Source organism: Paramisgurnus dabryanus, chromosome 2 (assembly GCF_030506205.2).
Source record: "Paramisgurnus dabryanus chromosome 2, PD_genome_1.1, whole genome shotgun sequence".
NCBI classification, from domain to species: Eukaryota; Metazoa; Chordata; class Actinopteri; order Cypriniformes; family Cobitidae; genus Paramisgurnus; species Paramisgurnus dabryanus.
This window is the reverse complement of record NC_133338.1, coordinates 6,561,044-6,586,631: the sequence shown is the minus strand read 5'-3', so window position 1 is coordinate 6,586,631 and position 25,588 is coordinate 6,561,044. Positions and strand designations below refer to the sequence as shown.

Here is a 25,588-nt window from a genome sequence, read left to right as displayed (position 1 = left end):
GTAAACAAAGTGTTTTAGATAAACTGTCACTTACATTCAGGCATTAAGCAGATGCTTTTTGTCCAAAGCGGCAGGAAAACACAAGCGATTTGTCTTAGTGAAGCAATAATATGAGAAGTGCTACACAAGGTGTAGTCACTTTATAAGCCACAATATATAAGATTTTTATGATAAAATTTATTTAAAAAAAAACACTTGCACAGTGTATATATATTATGCATGTGTGCTTAAATTATCCCAAAAGTTCACAAGGATTTGTAAATCCAAAGAAATTCCTATTTTAAACCATTTAAATAAATAAATGTAATAAATTCCTTGTTAATGTCAATGAAGTAAAATCCATGCTTTTCTCAAATATCCGAGGCAACATGTGTGCAAATGCAGTAGTGGTGGTTATACAGCATGTGGTGCTTCGCAGCTAATTTATTATGATGACATAAAATCATTCCACTTTCCTTCATAACGTCATTAAGCTTCGCCTTTGTTACTGTTTTGAAAGTGTGACCTCTAGTGGTGAAATCCTACATATGGTGCCTTTAAAGCCCGGGATACACTGCACGATTTTTGGCTGTCCCAGACGAACGATTACCATCATAAAACAATCGTGGCGATCAGTGTTCCTATGTTGTATCCCAGTGGTTTTCAAACTGGGGGCCGCGAGATGGTGCCAGGGGGGCCCCAGTTTTATGACATTTTATGAAATACATTAATTTATCATGAATTCTGTGTAATTAAACCTAAAAAAATAAGGCTACTAACCAAAAGCACTACTTTTTTTATAATTTCATGTTTTTTTTTATTAAAATGTTGAGTTTTAGAACAGTTTTTGTCACAAATTTTCTTTGGGGGGGGCCGCGAAGGAATGCACCGTACAAAGGGGGGGGGGGGGCGCACGCTGAACAAGTTTGGGAACATTTGTTGTATCCTACAGTCTACATGCTTGTCGTACCTAAGTTTAAACGATCCATTTTGTGCATTCCAAATTGTGCAGTGTATCCCAGGATTTAATAACCATCACTCATCTCAAGATGCTCAAGGACAAAAATGTACAAACAACGATTAGTTTCAGTCTACTTTTTGACACTTATCTTCATTGTTTATTGGTTGTGAAACAGATAACCCCACCCTACAATCATAGTATTGATCGAGCGGCGCAAACTGACAAATTGCAGTTCTGTTTGGTGCCACTAGAGGCATTGAAAAGTTAACTTTAGAGTTTATGAAGTTGTATTAACAGTCTTTACATTTTGATGTCTATATTTATCAAAACGCAACAAATGTTTAATTTGGTTAGTCCTTGAGGCAAATGTGTTCCTCGGAGAGGGGGTCTCATGAGATTTTAAGCCTGGGAAAGGCTTTAAAAATTACAAAATTATCTGCTAGTTGCTGGGCAACCATACATCCCATACATCCAAAAATGACACAAAATTCAATTAGCAACAGACCCATCATGCATGCTAAGTTTGGTGGCTCTCACCGTAGGGATGTAAAGTTATAGCTGTTCAGAAAGAATAATAATAATAATAATTGGCCAGAGGAAAGATTTCCTAATGACTAAACATAAAGAATCCCACAGAGGCCCTCCATTATTATTTTTCTGTATTGTTTTCCCAATAACTTAACAAACATAACAATTATATTAATGCATGGCCTCTGTGGGACTGCGTATGTCATTATTTTTGCAATCCTATTCGGTTCTGCTAGTGCAGAAAATTACACACTTCACCTTTAAAGTTCTTGTTTACTTTTATGTGCACTTGCATTTTTGTCGATTTTCTAAATGCCAGCGGCATTACGTGGGGCAATCGCACTTTCTGGCACGATGATGTGATGAGTGCAGACAAGTTGACCTGTGCCATTGCTTTGTGCCTGCAGGAACTTCCCTATACGTGGAATGCAAATCTACGACGGGCCGATCAACGTCCAGAACTGCACTTTCCGCAAATTCGTAGCCCTGGACGGACGGCACACCTCTGCTTTCGGTTTCCGCCTGAACAACTCGTGGCAGAGTTGCCCCAACAACAACGTCACCGACATCACTTTCGATGACGTCCCGGTAAGAGCGGTGATCGTAGCATCTTCTCCGGAGGCCATGTGACCTCTACGACAAAATATGTGTCAGCCATCTTTGTGTTATTTAATAATAGTGGATGGGGTCACTTGCCCTGAGCTATTCTTGGAACACTGATTGATTTGGTGAAGGATGTCAAAGAGGATTATAACATTTTCGAGTGTCTGCTAGCTGCAGGCAGGTCTATGACAGCTGTTTGACAGGGAGAGAGAGAAAGCAGACTGTCAAAAAATAATGCGACTTTCTCAGGATGGGGTCTCTTCTGGCTTTTGGTAGTCCCTTATCAAGACTCACTACACTGCAAAAAATGATTTTCAAGAAAAAAAAATTTTAGTATTTTTGTCTTGTTTTAATTAAAAATATCTAAAAATTCTTAAATTAAGATGCTTTTTCTTGATGAGCAAAACGACACAAGAAAATAAGTCTAGTTTTTAGACCAAAAATATCAAATTTAAGTGATTTTGTGCATAAAACAAGCAAAAAAATGCCAATGGGGTAAGCAATTTTTTCTTGAATTTAGTGTTTAAGAAAAATGTTAAAGATTTTTTTGGCTTACCCATTGGCAGATTGTTTTGCTTGTTTTATGCACAAAATCACTTAAATTTGATATTTTTGGTCTAAAAACTAGACTAATTTTCTTGGGTTGTTTTGCTCATCAAGAAGAAGCATTTTAATTTAAGAATTTCTAGAGATTTTTACTGAAAACAGGACAAAAATACTAAGAATTTTTTTTCTTGAAAATCATTTTTTGCAGTGTAGCCGCAAAAATATTACTTGGTATTTTGTGTTGTTTTTAGCATAAATATAATATAAATAATAAAAAAAATTAAATCAAGAGATATTTTCTTGATGAGCAAAATTATCTAAAAAAATAAGTCTAGTTTATACAAAAAAATCAAATTTAAGTGAATTTGTGCATAAAACAGGCAAAAAAAGTCTTAACCTTTTTTCTTAAACACTTAATTAACAAGCAAATAAGAACTGCCAATGGGGTAAAAAAAAAAATCTAGAATTTTTTTTCTTACCCCATTGGCAGTTTTTATTTGCTTGTTTTACACTGCAAAAATATGAATGTCTTAGTATTTTTTAAAAATTGTTTTAAAAAAAATAATTTATTAGTATTTTTGTCTTGTTTTCAGTAAAAATATCAAAAAATAATTAAATTAAGATACTTTTTCTTGATGAGCAAAACGACCCAAGAAAATAAGTGTAGTTTTTAGACCAAAAAATATAAAAATTTAGTAGATTTTGTGCATAAAACAAGCAAAAAAATCTGCAGTGGGGTAAGCAAAAAAACTTGAACATTTTGCTTAAACACTAAATTCAAGAAAAAATTGCTTACCCCATTGGCAAATTTTTGCTTGTTTTCTGCACAAAATCACTTAAATCTGATATTTTTGGTCTAAAAACTAGACTTATTTTCTTGGGTCATTTTGCTCATCAAGAAAAGCATCTGAATTTAAGAATTTTTAGATATTTTACTGAAAACAAGACAAAAATACTAATAATTTTTTTTCTTGAAAATCTTGAAAGTCTTGTTTATTATAATAAATGATGAAAATCAAGAGGTTTTTTACTTAAAACAAGTCAAAATATCTGCCAGTGCAGTAAGAAAAATAAACTTAAATTAAGTTTACTGAATTAAGTTGAAACTGGAAATAAGTTTATTTTTCTTACTGCACTGGCAGATATTTTGACTTGTTTTATGTAAAAAAAAAAACTTAATTTTCATCATTTATTTCAATAAACCAGACTTAATATCTTAAGCCACTTTCTTTCCTAGCAAATGTATCTCAATGTAAGAATTTTTATATAAATATTAGAAAACAAGACATTTTGTGTATGCACAAATTCATTTACATTTGATATTTTTAGTTTTTTTAAAATTCTGGATTGGCTGATAGTGTAAACGTGTCCTCTGGTTCATAAAGGATTTTATTTCATTGGCTTAGATCACTTCACGAGTGTTCTTTGGTGAGCCGGGTCCCTGGTTCAGCAAGATGGAGATGGACGGCGACAAGACAACCATTTTCCATGACATCGATGGATCGGTCAGCGAATACCCGGGTGCTTTCCTAGTCAAAGAGGACAACTGGCTCTTGAGACACCCGGACTGTATTGACATCCCAGACTGGAGAGCTGCCATCTGCAGCGGGCACTACGCCCAGGTAGGTCCAACCCACAGCTGGCAAAGTGTCACACCCTCTTGTTACTCCCAAAATATGCGCATGTTTGTTGCCAAATGTCTTAATTTGGGCAGTCAGCAGCCACAAGAATATACATGCAAATAGTTCACTTGAGGGCAGTAACTTGTTTGGTACATTCCAAGGACTTGGAATTTGTTTACCCTCTCCAAAAAGCCTGACACCTTGTTAGCCCTCTTTAAGATTCGGTTTCTGGGAAAAATCCAATCACCTTGTCAAACCCGTCAAGCGTTCACTCTTGCTCACTAAAATACTGCCCCCCTCCTCCAGATTTATGTCCAGACCCGGAACCCAGCCAACCTTAACATGAAGATGGTGAAGGATGAGTATCCAGACAAGCCTTTGCAGCTGGTGGGTGCTCTGGGAAAGTGGAACCACTACCAGCAATTCCAGCCTGTTATCACTCTCGGGAAAGGATACACAATGCATTGGGACCAAGCAGCTCCTGCTGAAGTCACCATTTGGCTCATTAACTTCAACAGGTCTGTGATTGATGGATTAATGGTTAGGTTCTGTACAAACACTTGACATTTACATTGCAATTAGCAAACAATTCTACAGAGAGACTTACAAAGTGAGAAAAACAGCAATGCTTCCACACGAAGCCTATCCAACCTTTTTTTTTAATCCGATCGTTTTTCCATCCGTAAACATCAAAAAATGTGAACAAAAGGCAGAAACAATGCCGTGTCGAAGTGAGGACCCATGTGTCATCGGCATTTATATCTCACAGGGCATTTATAAACAGATCAACATTCACGACCAGAAATGTGCCCAAACTGGAATAAGAATAAGGTCAGGGAGGTCCTCACTAACCGTGCTGAAACTGAGATTATTTGCCAGCATAGTATAACTGCGCGCGTCATTGAAAATTCATGATCAGATCAGAAAATGAATGCATGTGGGTGGTTTCTACAGAGTAAAATAGCCTATGATAAGCTAATTTACACATTTTTCCATTAATTTTCCATAATTTCTGGATTGGCGGTACAACAAACACACAAGGGTGTTGGTTTCAAATTTATCCACTCTGAGAACTGGTTTACAAAAAATAGCAAGGGTCCCAATACGCCGGCTCCGATTAAACAACTCCATGTCCAGGCTCTTAGGCTAGATTTACACGTAGTAAAAGAATTATTGGTTTCCTTTGCGGTTTTGAAAAAATTCACATACGCACAATTTTACGTTATGCTGTCAAAAAAATCCACATGTACACAGATGTAAGAAAACAATAGAATTATGCGTTGGAAAGAAACACTATGCAAATTTGGCTTTAGATCGATAAATACAATCAAGACGGCGCACTGAGCAGTTTTGTTTGGGCGACCAATATTTTTTGACCCTGGACTATAAAGCAGCAAAATTTGGTAAACTTCGTTGGAGAAGCAATAATAAACTTGAGCACCACAAACACGTTCATGTAGGCCGCTATTTGTGATGTGATTATATATGCTAGGGATGCACCGAATATTCGGCCACCGAAAAAATTTCGTCCGAAAATGGCCCAAAAGAGCATTTTCGGTTTTAATAATTTTCGGACGATAATCTGATCTGTGCCTTAAAAACTGTAATGGGATCCGAACCGTGAGTTTTGTGATCCGTCACACACCCCTAGTAAAGTTAGTACACAGTGATACCCATAAATGCAATTGTACTAATAATTGGCATAATCATTTCTTTCAGCATTTTGGTTTCGGTTTTCGACCTTGGTTTTTTCGGTTTCGGCCAAGAATTTTCATTTCAGTGCATCCCTAATATATGCGCATATCTATAGACTGAATTATCACATGCGCCTGACGTCGCCATTATCACAAAGCCGCGTTTTCATAGTTTAAAAGTCTTTAAAGTGAATGCCATTTCTTTTTTTTAACGTAAAAAAATGTTGTGTAAACCAGGGGTTCCCAACCTTTTGCAACTTACAGCCCACCAATGACTGTTTAAAACATTTCGAGGACCATCTTTCTAAACATGATAGTATCAATGCAGAATAATAGAAAAACGATGCATTGTGACATGCCTTTTGTGTCACTATAGGAACACCTCGTGGTACCCCTGTAGATGAATGAGTAATGTCATTGCTGCCAAGGGAAAACCAACATAAAACACCAAACAACAAAGGTGTCATTTTGAGCAGAAGAAAAAACATTTAAAGAGAAAGATTTTTAGTCTTAGACATGACGTGATTGCTGTTGCGATATAAGTGGTTGTAAATTATATCTAATAAAATACACACCCTCTTCTCTCACCAACCAAACCAGAAGAAAAAATAAACAACTCAATTCAGTGCTCCTCTGAACTAAGACTATGGCGCCCCCTAGTGATTCTTCTGATACGCATACCAAATTATAATACATATGCATACATGTCAAACAGTGATTTATTTACTGAAGTGCTGTCTTTTCTTTCTTTAACAGAAACGACTGGATTAGTGTGGGCATCTGCTACCCTAAAGGCACAGAGTTCACCATAATCTCAGACATCCACAACCGCCTCACCAAAGAGACCAGAAAGACCGGCTCGTTCATGAAAACCACTCAGAGAGAAAAGATGGACCATACGCACCAGACGAGAGGATATTACTACTGGGATGATGACACTGGGTGAGAGCCTGTACAGATAACAGCTTTATTTACACAGTCCTTATAAAAGATACTATCTGCACTACAGGGTTCTGGGTGAAAGTAAATGTGAAGATGTCCAATGGGTTTGTCGGCAACTTTCACACTTGTATCAATAGATGTAGTCAGACGAGGAAAGGAAATCATCAGAGGTAGACAGCAGGTTCAGGAAATCTTCAGACTGAATTGATGGTGATGTGGACTTTATAGTACGGGGGTCTCAAACTCAAACTGGCTTGGGGCCAGATCTCGTCGGAGGGCCGCAGAGCTATTTTAACATAAAAAACACAATTTTTATGTTATATAATAATTAAATAATAAACCTATAATTATATAAGAAACATATAATATAAATATTATAATTATATAATACTTAAAAAATAAAAAGTGCTTTTTTTATACATCATAACGGTATAAATATTTTCTTAATCTTTTTTGAAATAACTTAACTTTTTAAAGAAAATTATTAATAAAACCTTGCACTAAATTAACAAATTCAATTTCTGAATACATACCAAGACATTTTGGACAATTTCATGCTCCCAACTTTGTGGGAACAGTTTGGGGATGGCCCCATACTTTTTCAACATGACTGTGCACCAGTGCACAAAGCAATGTCCATAAAGAGATGGACGAGTGAGTTTGGTAAGTTCTAGAAGACGCACAACCTCCCGAGCGCTTTGCAAAGAAGAAAAAGCATCTTCACTCATGTTTTAAACACGCTTTTCACTTTTTTCATGTTTAAGTGCTATAATTGGGTCCCCAGTGCTTCTATCAAACAAGTGAGAAAAAAGGTAATTGAAATTTGGCTCCCCTTGTGATGTCATAAGGGGATCTTATTATAATAATAGCGCCCCTTAATCCAACCGCACCACTGCCATTTAGTGCAGAGACAGAGAGAGAGAAAATAGTTGAACAGCACAATTGAGTTTCATTTTAAACAAACCACCATTATGGTGATCAGTGTTTGCATTTCATCAGCTCATTTGCATTTTAAAGGACACACCTGCTCACACCTACAAAGTGGCAATTTTAACATGTTATAATAAATTATTTGTGGGGTATTTTGAGCTAAAACTTCACATACGTAATCTGGAGACAGCAAAGATTTATTTTGCATCTAAAAAAAAGTCTTGTAAAATGTCCCCTTTAAATGATTACAGCAACAAATCAAACAAACATGAAACTAAGTAAATAAAAATCTTTCTGCGAGCCGGATTAAGTTATATTTTTGACAGCTGATGCGGGCCGCAGAGAGGGGGAGCAAATAGAAGTTTGAGACCAGCTTTTACTGGACAAGTGCATCCCAAGAGGCTGTCTGACTGACAAAAAAAGCATTCGATCACAGTCACACAACATCCAGTTGAAGTTTACTCGCTCTAACTGGCTATAGTGGGTATGCCCCAAATCCCTCAAGGGTGCAAATTGGGCCCAAAATTGGGGTTAAAATCAGTTTTAGGCTGGAAAAGGGACTAGGAAATGACACAATCCAGACAAAATGTGACCCTGGACCACAATACCAGTCTTTAAGGAGACATATCATGAAAATCTGAATTTTTCAATGTTTAGTGCTATAGTTGGGTCCCCGGGGCTTCTATCAACATAGAAAATGTGAAAAAAAGAACAACTCCGTAACCACAACTAAGAAAATAATTGACAACACAGTTTAGTTTTAATTTTAACAAACCACCATTATGGTGATCAGTGTTTGCATTTCATCAGCTCATTTGCACTTAAGAGCACATTTTTGCTCACACCTACAAAGTTGCAATTTTAACATGCTATAATAAATTATCTTGATGATATTTTGAGCTAAAACTTCACATATGTACTCTGTGGACACAAAAGATTTATTTTACATATTAAAAAACTCTTGCGATATGTCTCCTTTAAAAGTAGCACAATATTTGTAGCAATAGCCAACAATTTATTTTATGGGTCAAAATTATAGATTTTTATTTTATGTCAAAAAACATTAGGATATTCATAAAAGATTGTAAATATTATCCCGTAAATATATCAAAAAAATATTTTTCATTAGTAATATGTGTTGCTAAGGACTTCATTTGGATAACTTTAAAGGAGTATTTAGATTTTTTTGTATCCCGGCCAAATACTTACAAAACATACATTGATGGAAAGCTTATTTATTTCCGAAATCTCAGTTTTAAAAACTGACCCTTATGGCTGGTTTTGTGCCACAGGGTCACAAATATAAGCACATGAGGGCCAATGCTCTCACGCTAAATACAATATTGGTGAATTCAGCAGGAAAGTAGTTTAACTGAAATACTATAAACAATAATCATAACACATTTTGTCTAAAATGAAAGTTACTTCATTGCAACATCTTCTTTATAGTATGTATGAGTAATATCACTTAGTTGTAACTATTCTGACATGACACAAGAAGCTAAACATTTCACTTTATTCAATTGTAACTTTCCGTGTTACTTTAAAGGTGTCTTGGCTTCCCATTAAATTCCCCACAGTCGTTCCCCATGCTGATCCCTGTTTCTGGAAGCCGTTCCCTTTCTCTGATGTCTGTATTCTGTCATCCCTGCAGGCTTCTCTTCCTTAAAATCAAAGCACACAATGAGAAGGAAGACTTTGCTTTTTGCTCGGTGAAGGGCTGTGAAAGAGTGAAGATCAAAGCCGTTATTCCTCCCGGCAGCGGCCCCAGTGACTGCATGGCTGAAGCTTACCCCAAATACTCCGAGATGCCTGTCGTAGATGTGCCTATGCCCAAAAAACTGCCCCGCTCGAAACTGGTAAGTTTTAACTTTTGCGAAAAAGATCTCTTAACAGCACTGTAGATGTTTCGAAAGCAGGATATGTGATGTTGACATGTCTCGGACTTCCGACTATAAAGGTGTTTCATCGCTTAATGCTTGGATGATGATGATGATGATGATGATGATGTATTAAGAAAAATACTCACTGTTAGCTTTTGTTAATCCAGACTGATTAATCCAGGTGTGTCTGATTATTGTTGTTGTGACTACTGAGGTCAGGCACACCTGGATTAATCAGTTTGTCCAATAATGGCAGACAGGAAACAAGGAGCTGGCTGAAGTTCAGGAAGTAGTGCAGCTGGGCATAAAGCCTATTATAAAGAGAAAGTCTACTAGAATTTTTTTTGCAATGTAAATAAATTTTTGCAGTGTTTTACATAGCTGTTTCTGTAAATGTGTGCAAGACAGATTTTATTATCATGTTATGTAGCAACTTGATGCATTTTATTGGCTTAATATTAAAGAAGAATAGCAGTCACACTTTTTTTCTGTTTTCTTTATAGCCTCGGGTACCAGAGCACTTCTTGGAAATCAAACTAGAGTCGTATACGACGCGCTTTTACCACATCAAAGAGGACTTTTCCTACACTGAGGTAGGGACTTTTTATTACTGCATTCATATAAAACACTATATGAATGTAAATCATAAAATTTAAATGTTTTAATCAATTTTAAAAAAGTATTTTTTATCGCCATTTTGTTACATGACGTCTTAAGGAGGTAAACAAGTCACAGTATTAACACATTGTACAGTAAAATAATGTAAAACAGAACATAAGAGTTATAAATGTTATAAATTCAACCCTTTCAATATAAATCCAGAGAGTAACATAAATGACGAACAATACAGAAAACATACAAATGTCAAATGATTAAAATAAAGACGATATGAGAGGTAGGAAGATGGGAGTAAACTCTCACATAAAAAACCATACTAGATACCATAGTATTTACCATAGTAATATTTCATTCAACTATTATATGTCATCGACCCCAAATGCACTACGCATGACGCATAATGGCGGCATCCGCAGGTTAAAATGAGTATTGCACGTAGGGACTTTTTGAAGGAATGAAAATATTTCATATGTTTCTATCAATTGATTTTAATTGTAGAAGGCAAAGATAAAGTATTAGAGCAATTCTTCTCGAATTATCCCATGATATTAGTTATTGTTTACTAGATCAGGGGTTCTCAAAGAGGGATCCGCAATTCATACTCAGGGGGTCTGTGAAATAATTAGCTATATATGATTAAATTGTGCTGTATTATTCAATAGGGCAGTTTTACATATGGGGCCATCTAAAGATCTATAGACAATACACTCTTTACAAATTGCTTAATTTAAAGGTTGTTCACAGTGATGCCATATATATATATATATATCATATAATATATCAAATGAAAGAACGGACCCTCTGCTTTCAAAAAAAACAACAACAAAAAAAGGTTTCATCCTACCTTCATTAGTTCTCTGCACAGTGATGCCATATACAGAGGTATTCAACTTGTGAACCACAGTAAACCTTGACCCAGAGACACAATAACCCATTAAAAAATTTCAATTTTTAGGTTTTAAAATAAGCAGCACACCATGCGCTCATGCTTTTATGGTGATGATTTTTGTAATATTATAATAATTTTTTTATAAAGCACCAAAAGCGCTTCATTTAAAAATCCTGAGATTGTGTGCACGTTCTTTCTCTCCTGTTAAAGACACGCTACATTAAGAGCTGCAGGGTGTTAAATATTAAAGGTTCTTTATGGAAATAAGTTTAACCTATTGCATTGTGACACAGCTTTATTTTAAAGTGTAATAGTTCAATAAATTGTAGAAAGCGAGTGCTTAATAACTTATAATAGTTATAAGGGGGTCCTTGGAAATTTTCGTCCCCTGTAAGTAGTAGGGATGGGACGGTATGAAAATTTCATATCATAATTATAAAGACCAAAGTTATCACGGTTATCAATTTAATGGTTTTGTTAAAATGAGATGGAAATGTTCAACTGATACACACATTTGAAAAAGTTTTCTTTTTGAAAATCACAATTGAATATTTCATGTCCCTGAAATTATTTCTGTGGTAAAAAAATATAATAAGTTTACTGTGAATGAATACAATACATTATCCCTTAAATGTCGTCTTGTGTAAAAAAACTATGCTGCATGTGCGCGCCTGCGTCAAACTGATTCTGGCTGGACAGGATTTACAGCGAGTTTTCAAAATCACGGTAATCAAACACGGTTGTAATAATAATTACATTTTAAACGATAATACTAACCGTCAGGACATTTTAACGTGGTTAATCGGTTCCATTTTAGAAAAAAAAAATGGTATTGATATGACGTGCATAAAATTTAATTGGAATTGGGCCTAAATCTGGCAAGAATAAAATAATTAAAAAAAAATCTTGAAAGTATTTGCTTTTTCCTTTTACTAAAAATATTGTAATCATAACCAGGAATTGATAAGAACCGGATTCGATAAGCGGAATCGCTCAAATTAAAACGGTTCTCAATTCTACCTGTAAGGTCTCCCTGACCTCAAAAAATATGAGAACCGCTGTGTAGATGTTTAGCGGCATCTACACGCTCATAAAAAAGGTACAAAAGTTGTCCCTGGGGCAGTACCCTTTCAAAAAGGTACACCTTTTTACCCAAAAAAGTGCATATTAGTATTTCAAAGGTACATATTGGCAGTTCAAAGATACATATTTGTACCTAAATGGTACATATTAGGACCTTTTTTAAAGGGTACTGCCCCAGTGACAGCTTTATACCTTTATTTTTGTCAGTGTAGCGGTGAATTGCATATCGACACACATATAGAACCAAACACAGGACAAACACGTCATAATCTGAGACAATGTAGTGACGGAGCAGTTTAAGGCTACTGTAGAAACATGACGGCGACTTTCATGTAAGGAGACCCGAAGTGTATGTAGATAAAAAAACGACTCATTCTAATGTAATAAAAACAATACATTTCATTATGTAAGGTCTTTGTACACCACTTATAATATAGTTATGTAGATTATATTGCATTTCTGTTAAGAGATCCTTCTAAAAATTACACAGTGCACATTTAATTCAGAAATAATAGTTGTCAATAATAGTCACAATTATTTCAAAGGATGTACTCCTGATATGTTGTTCTTACGTCGTATTCCAACATACACACCTGTAAAAGTTTAAATGCACTATAAAAGCATCGTATAAGTAGTTCACATGACTCATGAAGCTATGTGATTGCTAACAGTAACAGTGAAATTCACAGAAAACCTTTCGCTTTTTCATTTGCATACACATTTTGCCGCATTGATTTGAATAAAACATGAGATTTATGTTAGTATTCATCATTTTTGCCATATATTGATGTACTGTTATGCTACCACACTACTACAACGCCACTTCTGAATTAAAAAGGTCTCTCTCTCTCTCTCTCTCTCTCTCTCTCTCTCTCTCTCTCTCTCTCTCTCTTTCTCTCTCTCTCTCTCTCTCTCTCTCTTCTCTCTCTCTCTCTCTCTCTCTCTCTCTCTCTTATTCGCTGTTTTTACAGGTCAATGGCAAGAAGATCTACCAACCAGAAGACGGAGTGCATGTTACTGTGATTGACGGTCACAGCGGGAAAGTTCTGGAGTCTACGGGATTCAGAAACTCCATATTGATGGGAATTCCAGCGCAGTTAGAGAACTACATCGCAAACCTCAAAGACGAGTAAGCAAAACATACATGAACTTATAAGAGAGTTATAATACCACCATACCTCCAAAAACAGGGAAGTTTCTTAAAATTACTACACTATGTATATGCAAAGAAGCGGTAAATCAACTGTAAAAAAAGATTTATGGTTCAACTTCATAAGTAAGTTAACTCAAAATTTAAGGCAACTAGGTAACTTACTTTTTTATTAATTCCATACCTTCCCATAAATATATATAGATCATAATAATTTAGACCCATATACATTTAATAAATGCATGATGCTATAGTGTACGCCGTAAACTTTAAGCTTTAGTTGGGTAGCACACCACCCAAACACTTTTCAGACGTTTGCCTTCTCATATGGAAGCACAGAAGGAGGGCTGGTGAGAAAATCATACAGGCTGAAAATCATCTGGATTTAAGTGCTGAGTGTGATGGAAAGCTCATCTTTGCTCTTCCAGGTCGGTGATTTTGATCACTTCCAAAGGAAAACTGGTCACCAGGGGACCGTGGACCAAAGTTCTGGAGACCATCGGAGCGGAGCAGTCGGTAAAGTTAAAAGGTAATAAAGTTCACAAAACACTGATCTGAAAAGATTTTATACTGACACTCACACTATGACCAAATAATGTAAAGCATACATACAGTGGGCCAGACACACTTAAAGGTGAACGGGGTATTTATCCTTGTTCTGTGATGTGACATGTAGACAAAAAATGTTTTGTTTGGGTCTGTAATGCCTTAGAAGCTTCCTAAAAACCTCTCTCAGATAGCTCTATTAGGGTGGGGGATTTTAAACAAGTGGTTTTGCACCTATTTGGCTCCCCCTACTGGCTTAACTTGCAATCTTATTACTGATTGGCTGACTTTGCTGCCACTCAAAAAATGTAATCAATTATTTTAAAGTGGAGGGGCAGGGAGATGCCTGTGATGTCATAAGCATCAGTTTTTCAGATTGGGACGTTTTCTGGCTGACATTTCTAAAAGAGGAATTTCTATGAGACTGAGATGTTTAGCATGTTAGCACTTTTTGTATGTTTGTGAATGCGGGTAGACTACCATTATTCAACAAAGACAAGGTAAAAATGGTTTTTCATTCTCTGTCCCCTTTAAATGTCCTTACATTACACAATGTCCTTACACAGCAAGAGGTATCGGATGCTAGAGGTGGATGTTTGGGCCATTTTTCAAGTATTTGTAACCAGCTGATCCTACTATGACCTTTGTGGATGTATGATGTAGAGATCTTCTTGGGTCGATAGAAATGTACCCGACCTGAAATGACCCAAATCATTTTTTTTACAACCCAAGACAAACACAACAAAATAAGACCCGTGTCCGACTCGACCGGCTTTTAACCCCCCGACTGGACCTAAATGTAAAAACTGCAAAAAATGACTTTCTAATTTAGTATTTTTGTCTTATTTCTACTGAAAACATCTAAACATTCTTAAATCAAGATGTATTTTCTTGATGAGCAAAATTACCTAAGAAAATAATACTAGTTTTTAGACAAAAAATATACAAATGAAGTGAATTTGTGCTTAAAACAAACAAAAATATCTGCCAATGAGGTGAGAAAATTTTACTTGAATTAAGTATTTAAGAAAAAAGAAATCTTATTTCACTTTTTTTTCTCACCCCATTGGCAGATAATTTTGCTTGTTTTAAGAACAATTTCAATTAAATTGTATATTATTTGTCTTAAAACTAGACTTATTTACTTAAGTCATTTTGCTCATCAAGAAAAAGCATCTTAATTTAGGAATTTTTAGATATTTCTACTGAAAACAAGACAAAAATATATCGTAAGAAAGTCATTTTTTTGCAGTGCATAATCTACACTGCAAAAAAATATTTTCAAGAAAAAAATTCTTAGTATTTTTGTCTTGTTTTCAGTAAAATATCTAAAAATTCTTAAATTAAGATGCTTTTTCTTGATGAGCAAAACGACCCAAGAAAATAAGTCTAGATTTAAGACCAAAAATATCAAATTTAAGTGATTTTGTGCATAAAACAAGCAAAACAAATCTGCCAATGGGGTAATTTTTCATGAATTTAGCGTTTAAGAAAAAAATTCACGATTTTTTGCTTACCCCATTGGCAGATTTTTTTGCTTGTTTTATGCACAAAATCACTTAAATTTGAAATTTTTGGTCTTCACTGCAAAAAATTACTTTCTTACTCAGTATTTTTGTCTTGTTTTCAGTAGAAATATAAAAAAATTCTTAAATTAAGACACTTTTTCTTGATGAGCAAAATTACCTGTTAAAATAAGTCTAGTTTTTAGACCAAAAATATCAAATTTAAGTGAATCTGTGCTTAAAACAAGCAAAAATATCTGCCAATGGGGTGAGCAAAAAATCTAAAAAAAATATTTATTTTTTCTTAAACACTTAATTTAAGCAAAATTTTCTCACCCCATTGGCAGATAATTTTGCATTTTTTAAGCACAAATTCACTTAAATTGTATATTTTTTGTCTACAAACTAGACACATTTTAACAGGTCATTTTGCTCATCAAGAAAAAGCATCTTAATTTAAGAATTTGTAGATATTTCTACTGAAAACAAGACAAAAATACTAAGTTAGAAAGTCATTTTTTCCAGTGTAAAAACTAGACTTATTTTCATGGGTCGTTTTGCTCATCAAGAAAAAGCATCTCAATTTAAGAATTTTTTGATATTTTGAATGAAAACAAGACAAAAACACTAAGATTTTTTTTCTTGAAAATCATTTTTTGCAGTGTAATGATGAGATCAGAATATTGACATACGAATATATGTGACCCTGTCCTGAGTTAAACCATCACAGTTTGGCAGTTGTTACACTAAACTGAACACTAAACCAAAACCAGATTTTTGTTAGCTACTGGAGATCAAACCGATCCCTTTAAAAACAAACTTGTGGTTTCTTTTTCAGATAAGTTAGCTTTTGTTGGCTTCAAAGGCTCGTTCCGGCCGGACTGGGTGAGAATGATGGTGGACGAAGAGCGCGTCAAACTCCACCAAGTGCTGCCCATCCCTGTGGTCCAGACAGTAAAACTGTGAAAACAAGCAACGTACCCCGGAAAAACTCAAAGACTCTTAGTAGCACAACTGTCGGGCGAGCCACCTACGCCCGTGTACACCCACTGAACCCAAACGACCAATCAGAATCAAGCATGTGTTTATGTGACCTTACAGCCGCTACCGACAGATTCCATTCTGTGTGACGACGTGGACATTAAGTGACGTTTGGATCGTGTTGTCTATTGTTTATACTTGAGTTTTTACGAAGAAAAAACGAACAACAAACAGCATTCCTCGTTCTTGTCCCTTTCAGTGATGTTTGCCTTCATGTTATTCTAAAAAAAAATCAAAAAATATGTAGAAAAGAGATTTCTGATTGTAAATGTTGTTGTGAGTTTTGTTTGTTTTCTTGTCATGCAGAAGAGCGTTCGGTCAGTTTTGTTTGTGTTGTACAAGAGAGCCAGCAAATACCAAATCAGTCTTAAATCGACCGAATTTCAAGAATGGAATGGAAACTGAGCATTGGTATATTTTGTCGGTCTTATCATACAATGATGCAAATCTGTGATAATCTGTGAGAAATTTGGCAAGATGTACGACGATGTCCCTTTGCCGAAATAGCTGGTCTTTTTTCGGGGATTGTAATTTGTTAGTGTTTTGTATGTTTTGTGTGTTTCTAAAAAAAATCCTGATTGATAACAGAGATATATTTTATACTTATTTATTGTACAGGCACTCTTACACAAATCTAAAAGGGACAGCTTTTAAGGGACTAAGTTGTAATGTATTTCTGTCTGATCTGTAAAAACAAACGTATAAGTTTCACTTTCAGTGTATAATTCAAATATAAATGACATCAACTTTTAAGTTGTATATGGATGTGATGTAAATGTAACTGATTTCAAAGTAAAAAGAAAGTGTAATACTTTAGATAAAAAAACGTATAAAGACTTTTGTACAGAAATAAATGAATAAATCTTTTTCCTCATATCTTGCTGTGTCCATTAAATGTGTTGCTTTCAAACAGAGGGTCTAGATTTAGGTTTAGTGCTTTGGTGCGTATTGCAAAGATTTGACGTATTCATATAATCCTACAAATGTCTATATATCGAATAAGCAGCCAGGCCGATATATTTTTACATAACTAAACTAAATGTGTTCAAAAGAGCACTTGTCTTTCTTTATTTTTACCTAAATATGTCTTAGTAGACATATAGGCAAACTTAAAGAGACACGCCACTTTTTTTGAAAATATGCAAATTTTCCAGCTCCCCTAGAGTTAAACATTTGATTTTTACAGTTTTGGAATCCATTCAGCTCATCTTAGGGTCTGGCGCTACCATTTTTAGCATAGCTTAGCATAATCCATTGAATCTGATTAGACCATTAGCATCGCACTTAAAAATAACCGAAGAGTTTTGACTTTGCTGCCGTAATGATATTACACAGCGCCTGAAAAAAGTCCCCTGTTACTGAAAGTTACCAGGGGGACTATTTTCGGCTGCTGCGTAATATCACTGAGCCTCCTGCAGCCATGTTACGGCAGCAAAGTCCTTAATTGTTACGCCAGAATGAAAGTATAGTTCCAAGCCATATCTGTATAGAAAATCTCAACTTTTATTTTTCCGTTGGTCTTAGTTCACGATGTAACAACAGAAGAGTCAAGTTTTAAATAGGAAAAATGTCAAAAACACTGGGTTTTTTTTAGCGTGATGCTAATGGTCTAATCAGATTCAATGGATTATGCTAAGCTATGCTAAAAGTGCTAGCGCCAGACCCGGAGATCAGCTGAATGGATTCCAAAACATTAAAAATCAAATGTTTAACTCTCAGGGAGCTGGAAAATGAGCCTATTTAAAAAAAGTGGAGTGTCCCTTTAAAATTACTAAATCAATCTATAGACTACAAAGGTAACACTAAAGTCGGAAGCACCATATCTACCTTAAAAATATCGGTTCAGCCCAGTGTTGTAAGAAATTGTTGAGTTAAAGTCAACTTAAATTTTTAAGTTATAACAACTCACCTGTAGTTATAACAACTCATCTCTAGTCAAGATAAATAATAGTAAGTTGAAATGACTTGTAAATCCGAGTTGATTCAACAAAAAAATTGAAGGCAGCAAAGTATTTTTTACAGTGTATATAAGGACTTTCACTGTACGTCCTGCACCGAAATGCTCATAAAAGAAATTAAGCAAGATTGTTACTTATGAATCTTTCATGTTCAAAAAAACTTTCTGGCGAAGTGCGTTTGGCACAGAAATACTCTGTGACACTTTGACACTTTGCCTATGTTTAGCATGAGAAATCCAACTCTTAAACAGTGTTAGTACGTCAGAATGCATGAAATAGCTTTAAAGGATTAGTCCATTTTCTAAAAAAAAAAATCCAGATAATTTACTCACCACCATGTCATCCAAAATGTTGATGTCTTTCTTTGTTCAGTCGAGAAGAAATTATGTTTTTTGAGGAAAACATTGCAGGATTTTTCTCATTTTAATGGACTTTAATAGAGCCCAACACTTAACACTTAACTCAACACTTAACAGTTTTTTTCAACGGAGTTTTAAAGGACTATAAACGATCCCAAACGAGGCATAAGGGTCTTATCTAGCAAAACGATTGTCATTTTTGACAAGAAAAATAAAAAAATATGCTCTTTTAAACCACAACTTCTCGTCTAGGTCTGGTCCTGAAAGCGCCAGCGCGACTTCACGCAATACGTCGTGACGTCAAGAGGTCACAGAGGACAACGCGAAACTCCGCCCCAGTGTTTACAAGTGTGAAGAAACGTTCCGACATTCTGACGTTGTTGTATGTGGAATGATAATAATTAATGTCTTTGTGTCAGTTTATTGTTTACAATGGTCCGCAAATGTGCGTTTTATATATGTAACACATGAGATCCCTCCGTCACTACGCATTTACGTTAGATTGCGCTGGACCGGACCTAGACGAAAAGTTGTGGTTTAAAAGTTTGGGGTTTTTTTTTGTCAAAAATGACAATCGTTTTGCTAGATAAGACCCTTATGCCTCGTTTGGGATCGTTTACAGTCCTTTGAAACTCCGTTGAAAAAAACTGTTAAGTGTTGAGTTAAGTGTTAAGTGTTGGGCTCTATTAAAGTCCATTAAAATTAGAAAAATCATGGAATGTTTTCCACATAAAACATAATTTCTTCTCGACTGAACAAAGAAAGACATCAACATTTTGGATGACATGGTGGTGAGTAAATTATCTGGATTTTTTTTTAAGAAAATGGACTAATCCTTTAACCTCCCCTTTAAGAATGACCATTGTGGTTGTTGGTGTATTGTACTTAAAAGTTGATTCTGCAGTGCAACCGTTTGTGTGGAGGTTTTGTGTTTAGCTACATAACTGAGTCAAAGTTAAACTCTGACCTGTGAATTCATATAGAAAAAACCTTTGACCAATGGCAGATCTAAACCTCATAGTAATGGTGCAGATTAACTACATGGTTTGTGCAGTGGTGTCCCATGATTTTTTTTACATTATGATGTTTTAGGGTGTTATTTATTATTTATTAATCGTGACCCTGGACCAAAAAACCAGGTCACACACAGGTATATTTGTAGAAATAGCCAACAATACATTGTAGGGGTCCAAATTATCAATTTTGAAATCATTAGGATATAAAGTAAAGATGAAGATATTTAGTAAATTTCCTGTAAAAAAATGTAAAAACTTATATTGATCATTGGTGATTGTGTTGCAAAGGACTTCATTTGGAGATTGAAGGCAATTTTCTCAATATTTTCATATTCCAGATTAGTTAGCCAAATATTATCTTATCCTAACAAACCATACATCAATGAAACGCTTATGTATGGAGTATAAATCTTCAAAGAATCGACCGTTATGATTTTTTTTGGTTCAGGGTCACAAATAAATAAAAATGTGACATCATATCCTGTTGCACATACAGTATTTGTTAAGGTGTCTACAGAATCTATGGTTCATGGTATGTATCTAACTGTGTGTGTTCTTCATGGTCCTCCACCGCAGCAAGATGTTTTCACTTCAGCAGATGGTGAGGAAATATGACCACGAAGGCCATACCGAAGTAGGGTGGATACATACATTAGAGCTCAAAAAGACAAGAAAAATACAGAGAATTTCTTGATGATTTTCTCTCGGTGCAATGCAGACATGTGTTGTTTTATCTAGATCTGCAAATTTTATTCAGATTGACCACATTCAGAATCAGAACACCATGTCATGTCCGAAACAATTATGACTGTGGTCGGTTTGGTGTGGATTAATGTTAACAATATTCGCTTACTTTGCATACTGTTTTGGCATGCAAGCACTAAATAAACCCTACTTTTCTATCACATAAATAGTACATCCTTTCTGGGCATGTAAGTAGGCTTTGTTACATGGCATACAGTATGTTAGGCCTGCACAGCAACCATCGCATAGTATTATTTATGTTGCCTAGCAATGCTCTGTTACTGTTTACTGGCTACTGACCAATCAGCATCCAGTAGCAGAAGTATAAATAATATGTACTTCCTATTGTATTACCCAATGCAAGGGCTTTGATCTCAACCCCCAAAAGTGTTATGCTTAGTACAGCACATGAAGAAAAGCCTCCATAGCACACAAAGTTCTGTAAAAATTGAGCCAAGATGCCGATGATGTGGAATAATGCCGAACAAGAAACGTCTACAAGAATTGATGAACGCTGACTGGATGCATTCAGAAAAATCGTCGATTAGATCACATTTCTCATTCGATGTGTTGAAAGCACACAGCTTTCGATGAGAAGTGCGTATATTTTCTCAGGTTTAATGGCATGTGGAGGTTCAGACGAGAAAGTATTGATTGATTACTCTATTACTGCTTAATGTCGCTCTAAAACTGGGGCAATGATTCTGCCTCAGCTAGATTCATTTTTATGCCCGAGGCTTTGTCTGACTGACTCTAGATCAGTTCATTTCTGCCATTGCTTCCTGATGCATCGCAACTTTCAGCTTTAAACCATTTAAACCAGTAAACATATGTTATCTGCTGCTATTAGATAAGACTGTGTATATAGGCTACTTAGCTTGTTACCAAAAACAGCAAAACCCAATAAGACGATGTTAGTTGGATAAATCAGATGAGGATCTTGATTTGTATGGAATGTTTAGGAACACATGTTTTTTTAACATAGGTGTCATCTGGGGACATGTGCCCACCACTTTTTGAAAGCATTTGGTTAAAGGGATAGTTCACCAAAAAATGAAAATTCTGTCATCATTTACTCACTCTCAGGTTGTTACAAATCCGCATACATTTCTTTGTTCTGATGAACAGAAAGGAAGATATTTAGAGAAATGTTTGTAACCAAACCATTTGTGGACCCCATTCACTTCCATAGGAAAAAAGAATACTATGGAAGTAAATGGGGTCCACGAACGGTTTAGTTACAAACGTTTCTCAAAATATCTTCCTTTCTGTTCATCAGAACAAAGAAATTTGTATAGGTTTGTAACAAGATGAGGGCGGGTAAATGATGACAGAATTTTCATTTTTGGATGAACTATACCTTTAAAATGTTCTGAACAATCAAGTGATACACTGCAAAAAAATAATTTTCATGAAAAAAAAATTCTTAGTATTTTGTCTTGTTTTCAGTAAAAATATCAAAAAATTCTTAAATTAAGATGCTTTTTCTTGATGAGCAAAACGACCCAAGAAAATAAGTCTAAATATTAGACCAAATATATAAAATTTAAGTGATTTTGTGCATAAAACAAGCAAAAAATCTGCCAATGGGGTAAGCAAAAAAAATCTTGAACATTTTTCTTAAACACTAAATTAAAAAAAAATAGCTTACCCCATTGGCAGATTTTTTTGCTTGTTATACAGTATGCACAAAATAACTTCAATTTGATATTTTTGGTCTAAAAATTAGACTTATTTTCTTGGGTCGTTTTGTTCACCAAGATAAAGCATCTTAATTTAAGAATTTTTTTAGGTTTAAAGAATTTAAAGGTATTTTTACTGAAAACAAGACAAAAATACTAAGAATTTTTTTCTTGAAAATATATATTTTTTGCAGTGTACCTGTGCGACTTACACTGCAAAAAAGACTTTCTTAGTTAGTATTTTTGTTTTCAGTAGAAATATCTTAAACTAAATTAAGATGCTTTTTCTTGAGCAAAATGACCTAAGAAAATAAGTCTAGTTTTAAGACAAAAATATATTCAATTTAAGTTAATTTGTGATTAAAACAAGCAAAAATATCTGCCAATGTGGTGAGAGAAAAATCTAAAAATAAGATTTATTTTTTTCTTAAACACTTAATTTAAGCGAAATTTTCTCACCCCCATTGGCAGATAATTTAGCTTGTTTTATCTAATTCACTTAAATTGTATAGTTTTTGTTTAAAAAACTAGACTTATTTTCCTACGTCTTTGCTCATCAAGAAAATACATCTTGATTTTTTTATATTTCTACTGAAAACAAGACAAAAATACTAAGTAAAGAAGTCTTTTTTTTGCACTGTACGACCAGGGTCCAGGGTCACATGCTGCATTGTGTTTTTATGGTGTGTTTTCTTTTACATATGTAATGAATTTCATTGTAATCATTGCTTTAACGCGCTACTTTTTTCTTCAGTATGGTGCTTTGGCACAGTTCGGTTGAGTTGGTGTTGTAGGGACTGCTACATGTGCAGTCGACATTGTTGAGGGTTTTATGCTACGTATTTTTGTGTTGTTGACTGGCCTACGCTATACCCATTTTTGATGCGCCATTACTCAATGTTTTTCCCGTCCTGCTGTAATGTTTTTTCATCTGATCTTTTGTCCCCACTTTTCAACACAAAATGACGCCCCTTTTTTTTAAAACATTTACATGAAATCAGGGTCCCCCACATATGATGAACCTTTAGCGAGGGACTCCTTTCCTAAATTATGCATCCACATTTTGTATAAAGAAACATTGAACTGTGTTTGATTTATAGTAATTTTAATATTATAAAGACAGCAAATCGTTTACAAACGGAAAGGAACAGTATGTAGTATTGTGGCCAAAACTGGTACTGCAATCACAAAACTGGTGGCCAATACACAACATGACAACATAAACATCAGTTGAGGGCTGCAAAAAAATAACCATTTGGACGTATGACAGAATATTTCTGTGTCAAATGCACTTCATCGGAGTTCGTGCAAAAGTTTTTTTTCCGACTACTGATTCTGTTATGTAACAAGTGCTGGAAGTCCAGTGTAAGTCCTTATATGGGCACTTCTCCCGAAATAGCACACGGACACACCAACCAAGAGCTGACACGAAATCAATGTCACTAAAAAAGTGTGTTGTTGTGAATTTTCCAAATCTTCCCAAAAAAAACACAGAATTATGGGAACAATAATTGTTTTTTCTGTTTTTTTTCAATGTAGGATACACCGAACTTGCAAGTGGAATATTCTTCCTACAGGCAGTAGGGGCGAGCGCGAGAGTCTTCATTCTCCCTGTAATGAGTCATTTAACCATATACCGACTTACTAAGATGATTAATTAACACGAAAACGTTCCCTGGTGTCCCTTTAAACCAAAGCAATCCTATTAGACATGCTGTTTTGATTCACTTATCAATGTGATATAACACTGATAAAGCCCCACCCACAGCCACTGACTGACAGTCCGGTATGACCATAGTTTCTGCCCTCAGTGAGTCGTTCGCGTCCGCCCTAATTTAATAGTGAGATGGTATTGTCTCACATTGCGAATTGAAAATACGGAAATAATTTCGCAAAAACTCCCATATAACTGCAATGGAGATGTTTAATTGCATTTTCAGGTCACTTGACGCAAGTCACATAATTATTATTTGAAGATAATGCAGTATGTGCTAAAACCTTCAGAAACATTTGACTACGTTTCTGCTCCCAAGTATAAGAGGCTTTCCTTCCAAATAATGTTTGAATAACACTCTTATATCTCTTTTGATTTAAAATCATGTAACATTACCTCCAAGAAACACCTATATGTTGCTGCTTCTAAGAATAAGTATCTAAGTATATTTCCTTGGCGTTAATATTTGAATAAAACTTGTACCTCTACTTCGGTTAAAAATAAAGCCTAGTGCTGTGGTCGGGATGTGATATTAGTAAACCTATAAACATCAGTCGACTTGATGTTTGGAATGATTTATCGCGAGAGGAAAAACTACCTTTCAGTCGAATATCATTGGTTAATGGAAACGCCATCATTTCGCAGTAGCGCTAAAGTTTTGCGCAGAGCGCTAAAGTTTTTCCACTGCAAAGTATCAAACCACATGTTATCAATCATTGTATATTCACTGAATTAAGTAGTTTAATCCATTTGTAGTTTTTTTTGCAATTCCCAAACAATAAGGGAGTGACTTAAACTAAAAGCTTCATATGAAATCATGAGATAAATGAAAAGATTTCTGATAACTGAAAAGAGACAGTGGACTTATATGGACGTATTTTCATAGATCTCCAGGAAATTGAAAGAAGGAAGTCAAGTGATGTCATCAGTGTGATTTTGATTTAAAATAAGAGTTAAATGGTAACACAAGTGACACAACTCCAGGGGACCACTACTTTGTACTTTCATTATATATTTTATCATATTTATTTAGCATTTTGTCTTTTAATGTAATTTACATAATATATTTGATAGTTATGGCCACATTATTGTATTTTAAATGGAAGAAAACACTGTTTTTGATCTCAAAATAAAGCACTTTCCCTCTGTACATGACTGTGGGGAAAAGCACTTCTGTGGTGCTTGGAATTCTAATTAATTAATTAAAATATTAATTAAATAATTTGTAATATTAATACAATTAATTGATTGTAATATTAATACAATGAAATATTGCTACATTGATGGCTAACATATTGTTTCATTTTAAAATATAAAAAATTGTAACCCTAAAGGGTGTTTCAAGTGTAATATTTCTGTAAAGGCTGGCTAGGGACAGAAAAAATCACATTTCCATATAGAATGACCCAAAGGTATAGCTTTTTGGACATGCTATGATAAATGAACTGTGGGGTATTTTGAGCCGAAACCTCACAGACACATTCTGAGCACACCTAAGACTTGTATTACATTTCGTAAAAATGGGCATAAAAGGTGCCCTTTAAAGGTTTAAAGTGATATTCTGACACCATCCCATAAATTCTGTCAATGTGAAC

The 25,588-nt window shown here is 34.9% G+C and overlaps 1 protein-coding gene across 1 annotated transcript in view; it reads left to right on the top strand.

Moving 5' to 3' along the window:
* Positions 1-17,396, top strand: part of cemip (cell migration inducing hyaluronidase 1) — a 165,670-nt gene extending 148,274 nt beyond the window's left edge. Inside the window, exons 21-29 of the mRNA XM_065249447.2 lie at positions 1,876-2,056; positions 4,024-4,239; positions 4,546-4,757; positions 6,690-6,875; positions 9,460-9,664; positions 10,192-10,281; positions 13,250-13,407; positions 13,857-13,957; positions 16,318-17,396. Of these exons, the coding sequence (XP_065105519.2) occupies positions 1,876-2,056; positions 4,024-4,239; positions 4,546-4,757; positions 6,690-6,875; positions 9,460-9,664; positions 10,192-10,281; positions 13,250-13,407; positions 13,857-13,957; positions 16,318-16,445 (1,477 nt within the window). The 3' untranslated portion in view covers positions 16,446-17,396. The remainder of the gene's footprint in view (positions 1-1,875; positions 2,057-4,023; positions 4,240-4,545; positions 4,758-6,689; positions 6,876-9,459; positions 9,665-10,191; positions 10,282-13,249; positions 13,408-13,856; positions 13,958-16,317) is intronic.
* Positions 17,397-25,588: the final 8,192 nt, after the last annotated feature.